At 54.2% G+C, this 11,710-nt stretch overlaps 1 protein-coding gene across 5 annotated transcripts in view; it reads left to right on the top strand.

Moving 5' to 3' along the window:
• Window positions 1–11,710, top strand: part of CTDP1 (CTD phosphatase subunit 1) — a 55,923-nt gene that overhangs the window by 32,992 nt on the left and 11,221 nt on the right. For 4 of the 5 annotated variants that reach the window (XM_081800978.1, XM_081800980.1, XM_081800982.1 and 1 more), the window contains one exon: window positions 2,011–2,170. The exons of the other annotated variant lie outside the window; for it this stretch is intronic. In XM_081800978.1, coding sequence (XP_081657104.1) covers window positions 2,011–2,170 — 160 coding nt within the window. Of the gene's footprint in view, window positions 1–2,010; window positions 2,171–11,710 lie in introns of those variants that run through there. 5 annotated transcript variants of the gene reach the window in all.

The following is an 11,710-nucleotide window of genomic DNA, read 5'->3' as shown; positions in this document are numbered from 1 at the left end:
TGTTACAGGCTGGCTGGGAGGAAGGGTCCTGGCTCCCCACTCAGCCTTCCCAGAGACTACTGGCGGGGACACAGCTGGTGGTGGTGGCCCACGGTAGAGTAGTGCCTGTCTCAGGCGTTCCGGTCCTACGAGGCAGCCTCTCTCTGAGCTTCCCCTGCAGAGAGCAGCCTGCTCCTGGGGCTCTGTGTCTGCCTGTTGGTGTTTCATGTCGCCCGCTCCTGATCCTCCTCCTCCGTCCATCCTCTGTGGTCCCCTGGAGGCCCAGGTCTCGGGTTGAGCTCCCAGGAGGGTGGCAGAGGCCCACCTGCCTGCCTGGGACTGGAGGTCAGCTTGCAGTGAATCCCTTCGTGTTTTATTTTCTCTTGCACTTGTCGTCCTGTTTGGAGGGAGCTGTGCGAGCAGCATGGTGTCAGGAACAGGGAGCTCTTTGTCCTGGGCGTTTCGTCCCCCAGAGCTGACCATGTCAGACATAGGAACTGAGCCGTCTGGGAGACACTCATTCTCGCATTTCAGAGTAACAGTAAGCCATCGCGTGTTAACATAGTATCGCGTTTTTAACATCATAGCCATTTGCCAACAGATAAGAAGCGTAAGGAGAAGAGCGGCTTGTTTGCATTTTTGTGGCTCTGGCTAAGGACGGTGCTTGCCCTCTGCCTCTGTGCCCACCTGCTGGGAGCTGCCCTTTGGTGGAAACAGGACCAAGTTCTGCCGCCTCTGGTGTGGGGTGTTGTTGCTGAAGGGAGACTCGGGGGCCCTTGGTTTGGTGGCCAGCCCAGTGCCCTGTGAGGTGAGGAGAATCGTGCCTTTTCGAGGGCAGCATCCATGCAGGTGCGGCTTGGCCGGCCCACGCACCCTGACCGGCGGCCCCTCGGGGGGGTGGGTGCACATTTCCGGTTTTGGTTAAAGCTGAAACCACTTTTCTGAAGGGAGACTGTAATGTACCTGTTTTTAAGGTACTTTGCTGTCTTCCCGAGTTGGGGCCGCCGGTCAGTGGGGGTGGCGGTGTCCTGGTGCCAAGGCGGGGAGCTGCGTGGACACGCTGGTGAGGCGTGTGCTCTGACGTTTGAGGAGGAAGAGGGCGGCGCAGTGTGGTGGCGCTCTATGTTCATCGAGGAGAAGTCTCACTTCCTAACACAGCTGCTTCTCTTCACTTACGGGGTTTGGACGTAGCACCCCGTTTTTCCTCAGAATCCTGAGGTTTTACTGCATCAGCGTCTCAGGGAGGGAGCATGTGGCTGGCGGTGGCCGTGGGGCCCGAGGCGTCGTCGTGCAGGCTCCGGCCCCAGTGAGCAGCCCCTAGAGCAGCCACTCGGGGCGGACCCGCCAGCCATGCACGAGCCCCTCCTCTCTCGAGGTCATGACATGCGAGAGCGTGTGCTTGGGTCTGGCGCGGAGACAGACGTGAGCGCGGAAGGCGCTGGGAGAAACTACCCGGCCGGCCTGGGACGGGCCCCAGGGAAGAGCATTGCGCAGCACTCGCTGGTTTTTTGTGTTAATATTTGACTGTCTAACAGAACTGTGCACTCGTCGTCCCGAATTGCCTCCCCTGCCCTTCGGTGGACGGCTGACTTCAGCCCCGTGCACCTGCTTCCTAGCGCTGCGCATTCTTTCTGTTCCAGAGAATACGGATAGAAACGGTTTGTCAGCTTTGTTGTTTCAGGAGTCTTGTGACTTGCTTGACTGTGTTTGAGAATAAATAACATTTCCCGCTGGTTTCTAGGAAATTGTTCGGTAGCTCTTCACATTTTGCCCTTTGTTCTAAAACGAGGGAACCCGATGCAGCAGTGTTGTGTTGGCACAAGAAGGTAGGTGTTGGCTTCCAGCCGGAGGAGGCGTCAGTCGGATTTAGGGTGTCAGCTCTGAGAAGGCATAAGTAGGTGCTGTTGAGAGACATGGTGGGTTTTCGTGACTGAAATGCTCTCTGTTTGTATGTATTTATGTACCTGCTCCAAGAGCCAGGAGTCCTTCAAAGTGCCGTTCCTCACGTGGGACCTGTGACATTCATTTCAGAGTGGTTCAGCCGCCGCGGCAGATGCTTGCTCAAGAGCTGCCAGATAACCGACCCGGAGAGCAGCCCGGCCCCAGTGGACGGAAGCGACAGCCCAGCATGTCAGAGACAATGCCGCTGTACACGCTCTGTAAGGAGGACTTAGAGAGTATGGACAAAGAGGTGAGGCCCGCGGGCGCCAGCGCGCCGGGGGCAGGGCGCGGACCGCGCTCACGCACCACCCTTGGTTTCCCAGGGACGCTTCCACCGAGAGATGTGCAGCGGCCTTGAGTGACGCGTCAGGGCATCGGCAACGCTGGAAAGCCCGGCTGCGACCCACCGGTGGGGCCCACGGGCGAATGCTTGCCCCCGTCGTTGACGAGGGCCCGGCCTCGGGCGGGTGGGGCTGCTGGTGGCCTGCAGGGCCCAGCGGGAGACCCTTGATGACCACCTGCCTGGGTCACGGCCGGCAATTCATTGTAGGATCTTACCGTTGCACCACTAAATAGATTTAGGCCACATCGGTGGGGTTTTTGTTTTTTCAGATGCTTAATTGTGGGAATAAGGGTAATAGAGCCTGAGTCTATTTTGAACTGGAGACTGAATATGGTGGGGCTTTTCTTTCGGAACCAGACAGCACTAAGATAATTTTGTAAGTCTGTTGTCTGTCTCCTGGGTCGTCTTCAGAAATGACCGACGTTCACACGTCAGCCCATCCTGAGTCCCGCCGGCCCCCAGGCCCTGTGGCCCTCACGCCCTGCCCTAGGCCAGCGCCCTTGAGAGAGGGTCCCACCTGCCTGTGGGGGTCTCCGTTTATTTGTAGGTGCTTGTGCAGCTTCCGTGCAGAAAACCACATCACGCATCCAAGTGCACGTGGCCCCTTCTTGGCACTCCCGGCCAGGCCCTCGGCAGCCTCACTCTCTGCTCCGGCACCACGCCACGCTCTGTGTTCATGGCGACCCCTGGGAAGATGCATACCCAGCAAAACGTTTCTTAGTTCATTTTCATCCGCAGCAGGAAAATGTTACGCTCAGCACGGAATCTCACCAGCAGCTCAGATTATCATCTTCACATGCTGGTTTACCTGATGACGGTTACACCTTGTTTGCAGATGTGCTGAATTCCTCTCTTTGCCATTTTTTTGAACATTAGCTGGCATACGTGCTGTTTTTTGTTTCATAAAAATGTTTTCTCCAAGAAAATTTCCTCAGTGCTACTTGTTTATCTCTGAGGGAGTTGCTGACCCCGGAGGGTCCGCCGGCACCTGCCTCCCCCGTCCCCCTGGCCGCCCAGCGGCACTCCAGTGCTCGGTGGCGACGTGATTGTGGCACTCACTCCGTGTCAGAGGGGTGGGAATCTTACCGCGGAATAAAAGTGCTCACCTTCCGTCACTCTGAGAAATAAAAATTAGCCTTCAAGCCTTACGTCTGGCTCCTCGGCAGCAGGAGGTGTGGAGGGCAAGAGCAGTCTTGGACTTCGGACCGGCGAGCACTGGGCTGTGCTGTAAGTGGGCCGAGAACAGAGGTCCAGTCCCATGCGCCCTGCCAGGGAGACCACAGCTGCGTTTGGGCACTGACGCTGGGCGCCCTGGCCGGTGGCGGCCGGAGCCGAGCCTCTACGCCTGCTTCTCTAACTGGATTCCCAGTTCTTGGGAAGCACGGTGGGCCGCAGACTGCACGGTTTAGAAATCGGAAGCCGAGAAGCAGGGAAACGAATGTGCACAGCCCAGCCCATGTACGACGGGGTCCCTCTTGTCTGCAGTTCCATCCGGAGCAGAAAAGGTCCCCAAGAGCCACCGCAAGCAGCCGAGACTGGAGGGACAGCCCCGGGCCCCTGGCTGCTACGTGTGGTCAGCGGGTGGCGCGGCGGCCGCGGGTGGTCTCAGAGCGGCTTCGTGCCAGGTCACATGGGGATGTCCTGAACCGAGTGTGCGCCTGACAGGAGGGACACCCAGGTGTCAGAAGATGCTGTCGCCACCCGGGTCCCCTTCTGAAACGCCCACACGCCCAGAGAGGGTCCTAAAGCACCGTTGTCCAGGTGGCGGGAGACGCACATCGGCCTCGCTGAGCACTGCTGGAGAGCAGACGCGCTGCCTCAGCGGACACTGGTCTTGGGCCCTTGCTCCGCGAGCTTGGAGAAGTGACACTCAGTCCTGCGTCCGCTTCGCTGAGTCTCAGGTGGCGTGCCACACTCACACACGGCTCTGGGTCAGGAGGAGAGAGCAGATACTGTGAGATGAGGAACTGTGCGACAATCGTGCTTCACAGGCAGGTTTCAGAGCGCACCCCAGTCTGCGAGGCAGTGACCCCGAGGTCTTTCATTAGAGTAGAAGGGAGGGTGAGGCTTGCAGGAAATTCTGAAACCTTTGGAGAGAATCCCAGGAAGCTTCCTAAAAACTGGAGTGGGTTGTGATAGAAAGGGGTCATGTTTCCACCAGCAACATTGTCGGACTGGTTTTATTTTCTAACAGCCCTCGTTCTTTTGAGATAATTCAGGGTGGATTACTTTTCCAGAGTTGTCCTGGTTTCTGTAGAAATTTGTACAGATTGGCGACCTGACTTGACTTAGGTGGACTGCTTTTTGCGTTTTTTTCTTGGATTTATCAAGAACATCCAAATGAATAACAAAGTATGTTTTGTATGAGTTCCTTCAGTGGTCTGTCTGCCAAAAACATTTGTTTTTAATACAGTTAGGTTCTAGGAATTGTGAGATCTGCCACAGGCCCCCTGGCATAATTCTGTATACGTATCAGGCAGTTCTCTCACTCAGTTCAGTAGTTGGAGGGTCCTGGGAAATAGGATTGAGAAATGTGAGATTACTCACCTTTGTCATATCAGGAGGTCCCCATACCCACCTCTGCCCTGTCCTGATTCCCCCTGTGCTCACCTCTGCCCTGTCCTGATTCCCCCTGTGCTCACCTCTGCCCTGTCCTGATTCCCCCCAGTGCTCACCTCTGCCCTGTCCTGATTCCCCCCAGTGCTCACCTCTGCCCTGTCCTGATTCCCCCCAGTGCTCACCTCTGCCCTGTCCTGATTCCCCCTGTGCTCACCTCTGCCCTGTCCTGATGCCCCCTGTGCTCACCTCTGCCCTGTCCTGACTCCCCCCTGTGCTCACCTCTGCCCTGTCCTGATTCCCCCCTGTGCTCACCTCTGCCCTGTCCTGATTCCCCCCTGTGCTCACCTCTGCCCTGTCCTGATGCCCCCTGTGCTCACCTCTGCAGTCACTCCAGGCCTCCTGTAGTTGTATTGAATCCGCCAGGGGGGCTCTTCCGACGGGCTGCAGTCCGCATCAACAGGTGCTCTACAGCCAGGGTGTCCCACAGTGTGTCTGTCAGAGGCCCTTTGTCTGGGACCGGACGCCTCTCCCAGCCCCCAGCAGCCGCAGTCCCCTTCGTTTCTGTCCCTGCTTTGTCCTGCTGCCAGAGTTTTCTGTAAACGCAGCTCAGCTCAAGTCCCTGGAGGCGCGTCTCACTGGTGACGAGGTACTCTGGGTACTGCAGGGCCTGCCCCTGGCCTCTCCTTCCTTGTCATGCACCAGGCATCGTGCCGGCATCTCAGACCAGACAGAATCTTCTGTGGACTGTTTCCAAAGAGTTCTAACGCCACCGTGGCCCCCCTTATCCAGGGGTTCACTTGCTGCAGGCTTGGGTACCTGCAGCAGGCCGTGCTCCAGAGGCTGGGGGTCCTCCTCTGGGCGCGTGGTCAGATGGTCAGTAGTGGCCTGACGTCCTTCGCCCCCTTCGTGTCTCCCCCAGAGGAGGAAGGGCGGGAGCAGCGAGGTGAGAGGAGGTGCGATGCTCTGAGAGAGACCACGTTCACACACGTCTTACCAGCAACGTGTAGCTGTGACGTTGTGTTTCACCGCTAGTTACTGGTAACCTTTCCCTGTCGATTCAGCTTTATCCTAGACACGTATGTATAGGGTTCAGGCAGCTCCTGGGGTCCTGCGGCGTACCCCGTGCATAGGGAGGGACTGCTGTATATGCCGTCTAGTGTGATTATTTCTGTTTTTAGTCCTGTTGGTGCCAGTTGACTTTGTGTCTGTGGTTCACACAAAGCAGAGCTTTTTGCCAAGACTCCGTGACCGCGGTCACCCTTTGCTGTGGTTCAGACACAAGTGACACCGTGGGCAGTTTGAGCCCAGTGGCGGGTTCTGTCATGCATGAGATGGCGAGCCTCATTTTGTAGTACGGATGCTTTGGTTTTGTTGAGTTTGTAGGCTTGCTTCTGACGAGTGAGCACCATGTGTAAGCATAGTGAGCTCACGCCTCGTTCCTGCTTGTGTACGGTGATGCCTTTCTTGAGAGGAGGTGGGGCTCCGTCATGGGCCTGCTATTGTCTGGAGAGCTGCGGTCCCACACGAGCTGACCGAAGTGTCCACAAAATGCACACGCACCAGTGTCCACGCGCAGGGTTTCATCCATTTGATTGGCTCTCGGAGGACTCGCACGATGCTGGGGAGCTGCCTGGGGGTGATGTCAGCCTGGTGCCGCACACCCCCACGTTTTCCCTTTTGCTTCGAAGCTGCACTCGGTGCGGGACTCGTGCATCAGGAAAATCTTCACAGAGTTGCTTTTCCCACCCCTGATGGCAGGTCTGCCCCATCTGGCAGCAAATACTGTTTTGTAGTTATATTCGGAATAAAACAGGCACCTTTTCTTTTGGCTTCAAAATGTTGAGACGAAGCAAGCTTATTCCAGAAGCTACACGGACCGCAGCTTTGGGGGGTGGTGGGGGCGCACACAGGTGTGTCTGCGGCACTGTTTTAGTTTGTGTTCATGGGTCAGGATTGTTACTGTTGTTAACACGTTCATAATGCTTTGCCCAAATTATGATCCTTAGGATTAATGGAGTCTTCGACCTTGTGTGTGATTTTTCACAAGGTGTCACTTCTCAGAGATTGTATGTTTTATTGTAGTGTGGTGTTCTCGTGGATCAGGTTTATGCATGTGTGTTTACATTGTAGGCAGACACACAAGAAAAGTGCAGAATGGAATTCTCACTGTGTTTGTTCAGAGGCTGATGAGCAGTTTTTGTGGTGGGATGTGGGGGTTGTGGCTCCAAAATAAAGGCCACCCTTCAAGTTAAAACATGCAAGTCTGTTCCGAAAGTGAAAGTTTTAATGTGTTCAAAGAGAAGATTTGCTTAGAGTAGGTGAAGCCGTAAGTAATGAAGAGAACCAGCGAGCGGTGCTGCTCACACACACTGAAGAAGTGCAGGGAAGCATCACGGATGGAGGAAGAGCAAACCATCGCTAACCCCCGTGCTGGCCCAGGTGGGTAACCCACGCCACGGCCTCCCCCAGCCTCCCCTGTACCTGCAGCTGAAGTCCATGGAACACAGAAAGGAGGGCCCACTCAGTCCGTAGAGCATGCAGTTCTTGATCAGGGTGGTGAGTCCAAGCGCCATGTTGGGCCTAGAGCTTGCTTTAAGGGGGGAACAAAAATTGAAATTTCAGAAAGCAAGAAAGAGCAGAGAGGTTTCTGAAAGCCAGCATGGGTGCAGCAGGGAAGAGCAAGCATGGTAGCGGGTGTTGTGGCATTTTTCCTCCTGTGTCCCCAGCTCTTGCCCTGATTTGGAGGCAGGGGCATCTCTCCCCCAGCTCTGCTCTAGGGCAGGCACCAAATGCAGAGGGTCTGGGGACAGGAGTCTGTGGCCCAGAGAGTGTGGAGGCACCTTCCTCTACCTGTTTGCCCCGTGGGTAGCCCCGGCCATTCCATACTGTGCAACAGCTCAGAGGCTGAGAGGAGCACCCCAATTCTGTGTAGGAGCTAACCGAGCCCCAGGCTCACCTCCCAGTGAGATCCAAAGAGGCCATGGAACAGCATCACAAAGGCATAAAATTCATGTTGCAGTCCACAGAAGGAGGCAGAACTCTGTGTCTTACCCGCCCTCACCAGGCTGGTCGCCTGTTAACACAGACCCGTGTTCTCCAGAGACTCTAAGAGGATGTTCTGTTGGAGCTGTCCAGGCCCAGTCTGAGTGAGCGGCAGCAGACACCCACCCCAGCCAGCCGGACGTCAGGGTTCTGAGACCAGCCCTTGCAGAGAGGCTCGGCGCCGTGCTCCCTGGGCAGAAGCACACAGCCTTGTGGGGAACACACGCGATGAAGAACAAGCAACGGGAATTTCAGAACTGAGAAAGGCACATGCTAAGCAAAGTCCCTGACGCTCGCCGGACACGCCCCTGATCGAGTGGAGGCGAAGAGGAAAGAGCCCACGAACAGGGCTGCCGAAACCGCCCTGAAGACAAGCCAGAAAACAGATCGGGGGCCGTGGTCAGAGCGGCGGGACGTCTGGTCACTGTCAGAGCCATCACGTGTGTGTCATCGGAATTCCCAAGATGGGGAGGACATTGGTGTGGGACAGATACTTGGAGGAATGATGGCTAAAAACCCCCAGAACTTGGTCAAAGGCATAAATTTACTGGTTTCTGATGCTACAGACCAGTCTGGCCAGTCGTAGAATTTTGTAAAGCAGAGTGACGTTGTCCATGTTCTGTGTCTCCTCTTGGCCCCACAGCAGGCTGTGTGGAGAAGGCTTGCATTTGAGGAGGGCCCTGCGGAGCACCGGGAGCCCTTGTGTGTGTGCTCAGAGAGGACGCCTCCCAGTCAGGGACGCAGGGACAGCGTGCACGGCAGGACTCGGTGTTCATTGGCAGGCATGTGCACAGAAGAGATGGCTGGAGATCGTTCAGAGAATTATTTGAGGCTAGGTCACAGAAGTCTCTAATCCTAGGCATTCTGTGCACATTTTATGAGCAGTAAGCGCTTGCAAAGGTTTAATTGCTTGTTTTCATGGCAGCCTGAATGTTTTCCTTTGTGTCTTCAGCCCTTTCAGCGGTCAGGCTTGCCGTGCAATCTCATTTATATGTGTCCAGCCTGAGCAGCCTCGTGGTCTCGCCAAGTGGGCTTTCTTCCTTGGACTGGAATCAGGCACGGACATTGGGCAGGGACGCCTCCGTAACTTTGCCAAGTGACCGTTCTGTTCATACGCTTCTGTTTGGAGCAGGTACTCGTGGACCAACAGATACGTTTGTGACATTCAGGGATTTACATGGGTCAGCAGACTTCCCAAAGTTATTTCACCAAAAAGCCACCGTGAGAATTCTTGTGTCTTAGCACGGTGTTGTGTTGCATCAGGAAGCAGGCAGCTCCGTAAACAAGGTCATGAACTTTCCAGATATCGTGAGACGACTAACATATATTAGCCTTTAGAAAAATCATTTGAGATTGAAGATAATTTGTGGAAAACAGCATTTTAATAGTAGGAGAGTGAAATGGGGACACATGTCCTAATTTATTTCTCATTTCCTGGAGTGTCTGTCCTGCAGGCTCGGCCAGGTCAGTCTGTGCAGGGGGCCACGGCCGAAGGAACTGTGGCGAGCCCGCCGATGGCCTGAAGCCACGGCCACCAGTGTTGCCTGGGCGTTTCTTGCTGCCTGCAGGCTCCCAGGACGCTGCGGCAGAGGGAACGGCAGGTTTTTTCTCAGCCTTGTCTGTTTCGAGTTTACAGGTCCAGGTGGACTTGGGCAGCACCACCTCGGTCCCCTTTTTTCTGCATCCTCCTTGGAGAAAGTGATCTCTAAAGTGTCTAAACACATTTCCAGTTTTATCAAGAGAGAAGGTCGCCTGTTACAGGGAGTGACTGGGAAGTTTGCTTTTCCAGCCCGGGACATGTTTCTGTTCCCTCTCTCACAACTCTCCGCTTGGCTGCCTTATTTCTCTGCAGACAGGCCATGAGGAGTCCGTAATCCCCGTGGTCCTGCGTCTTCCGAGTGAGGGATGGGAATGTTTTCCAGTGCATTCAGTGTGATCCGTGTTGGCCCTTTGAGAGTTCAGTCGTTAATTCAGTATAAAATGAATTTTGTTTTTCTTTTCATATACTTGCTTTTAGATTTTTCCTTAAGATTCTGAAGTTTTTACCCTAGCATCTTTTAAATAGTATTTATGAAATAAATAGTTCGTTACATGTTACTGTTTTTTAAAAAGCCCAGTTACCTTTGTGTAAAAGAAAGCCCTGGAAAGATGTCTTTTGTTCTGAAACAGATCCTTTTATATGAGTAAAGCAGAATGAGGAAGAGCAAGTGTAAGCATAATTTAGATACGGCCAGATTTTAATGTGTATTCACGATTTTAGTTGGGCTGCGCACAGTGTTTTTCTGAATCTTCCAATCAGCTGGCAGAATGAACACGCACTTGGGTTAGCTGTCCGCCGACTCGAGAAGCGACCGGGCTCCTACTCGGAGACAGTGCCAACACTTACGGGTCACTTCGCGGTCTCCGAGAGGCTGTGATTGTGTACTTTGGTCGTTACGTTTAAAATAACTGATTTTTTGGGCGCCTGGGTGGCTCAGATGGTTAAGCGTCTGCCTTCGGCTCAGGTCATGATCTCAGGGTCCTGGGATCACGTCCCGCATCGGGCTTCCTGCTCCTTGGGAGCCTGCTTCTCCCTCTGCCTCTCTCTCTCTGTCTCTGTCTCTCATGAATAAATGGGTGGAATCTTTAAAAAAAAATAAAAAAATAAAAAATAAATAAATAAAATAAAATAACTGATTTTTTTAATTCTTTTTTTTCTCTTGAAAAGGTGTGATGCAGAGTTAAAGGCCTGAAGTATTTTCAGAGGAAAATTTAATAGAATATTCTAATAGGAGGTTTGCCCATCAACATAGAGTAAATACAATCAATTAAACATAATGGTGAAGTGTGAATGCGCTAAATTCTTAGAATTAACTGTGCTTTCTATTAAATGCATTTAGCTTAGGAGCAAACCCTGTGTGTAAAGACTTTATAGTGACATGATGATTATTGCTTTATTGACGTAGCTGTCGCCGTTTCCATATTCTCACTGAGGTCAGTGTGGGAGCGACTGATGGTCTCGGGTCGAAGCTGCTCTGGGTTAGGACCTCCCCTTAATCCATCAGAGCCCTCACGGTCCATGCAGAGAAGCTCACAGGCCGTGTGGGGGTGCCCGATGCTGGGAAGGCGAGGAGTGCGCGTCCCTGTCCCTGAATGCGCTGAGGGGCTGGCGGGGCGGGGCAGGAGGGCATGCACTTGGCCCGTTGTAGGGAGGGGCTGCAGCTCTGGCCAGCCTTGCCGGGAGCTTCCTTAGGGGACACCACCCAGTTGTCCATGGGAAGAAGTCCGTTTTTGTGAGTTAAGTACATCTGACTGCTTTTCTTCCTTTTTGTGTTTTCTGGAATAAGCTGAAAACCTGGTCTTTCTGAATTAATGGATTTTCTAAATCTGACATTTAAATAGCCATAATATCCCTGTAGTTCCAAGTTCAAAACGCCTGAAAGCCGCTGTGAGCAGGGTTCCCACAGACAGCTTTCACCTTGGCTGCAGCCGGCCCGGCTTCCCTGCAGAGCGTGGCCTGGCAGTTGGGAAAACGGTGCCCTCACACCTGGTGGCTGTTGTCTTAAGTTCGTGTTGGGAAATGGGTCGACACACGCATCTGTTCTCGCCCAGATGTGTAGGGGTCACAGCGAGCAGCACTGACACCACCAGCCTCCACACGCTCCCCCTCGTCAGACGCCAGTCACACGGGGGGGGCGGTGCGGGCTTGGCACCCCCACGGGTGACCAACCAGCTGAGACTCGGGGTTCCCACAGCCCGCTCCTGGGGCTCCATCCTTTGCCAGAGCTGCTCCCGCACTTTTTAGCGGCTTATTACGTAATGAAGAGCATTACGTAATGAACAGCCAGGCGAAGAGCCACACAGGGT

This window comes from Leptonychotes weddellii, chromosome 13, assembly GCF_054177405.1.
Source record: "Leptonychotes weddellii isolate Sample4059 chromosome 13, ASM5417740v2, whole genome shotgun sequence".
Taxonomy (NCBI): domain Eukaryota; kingdom Metazoa; phylum Chordata; class Mammalia; order Carnivora; family Phocidae; genus Leptonychotes; species Leptonychotes weddellii.
This window is presented reverse-complemented; position numbering and strand designations above follow the sequence as displayed.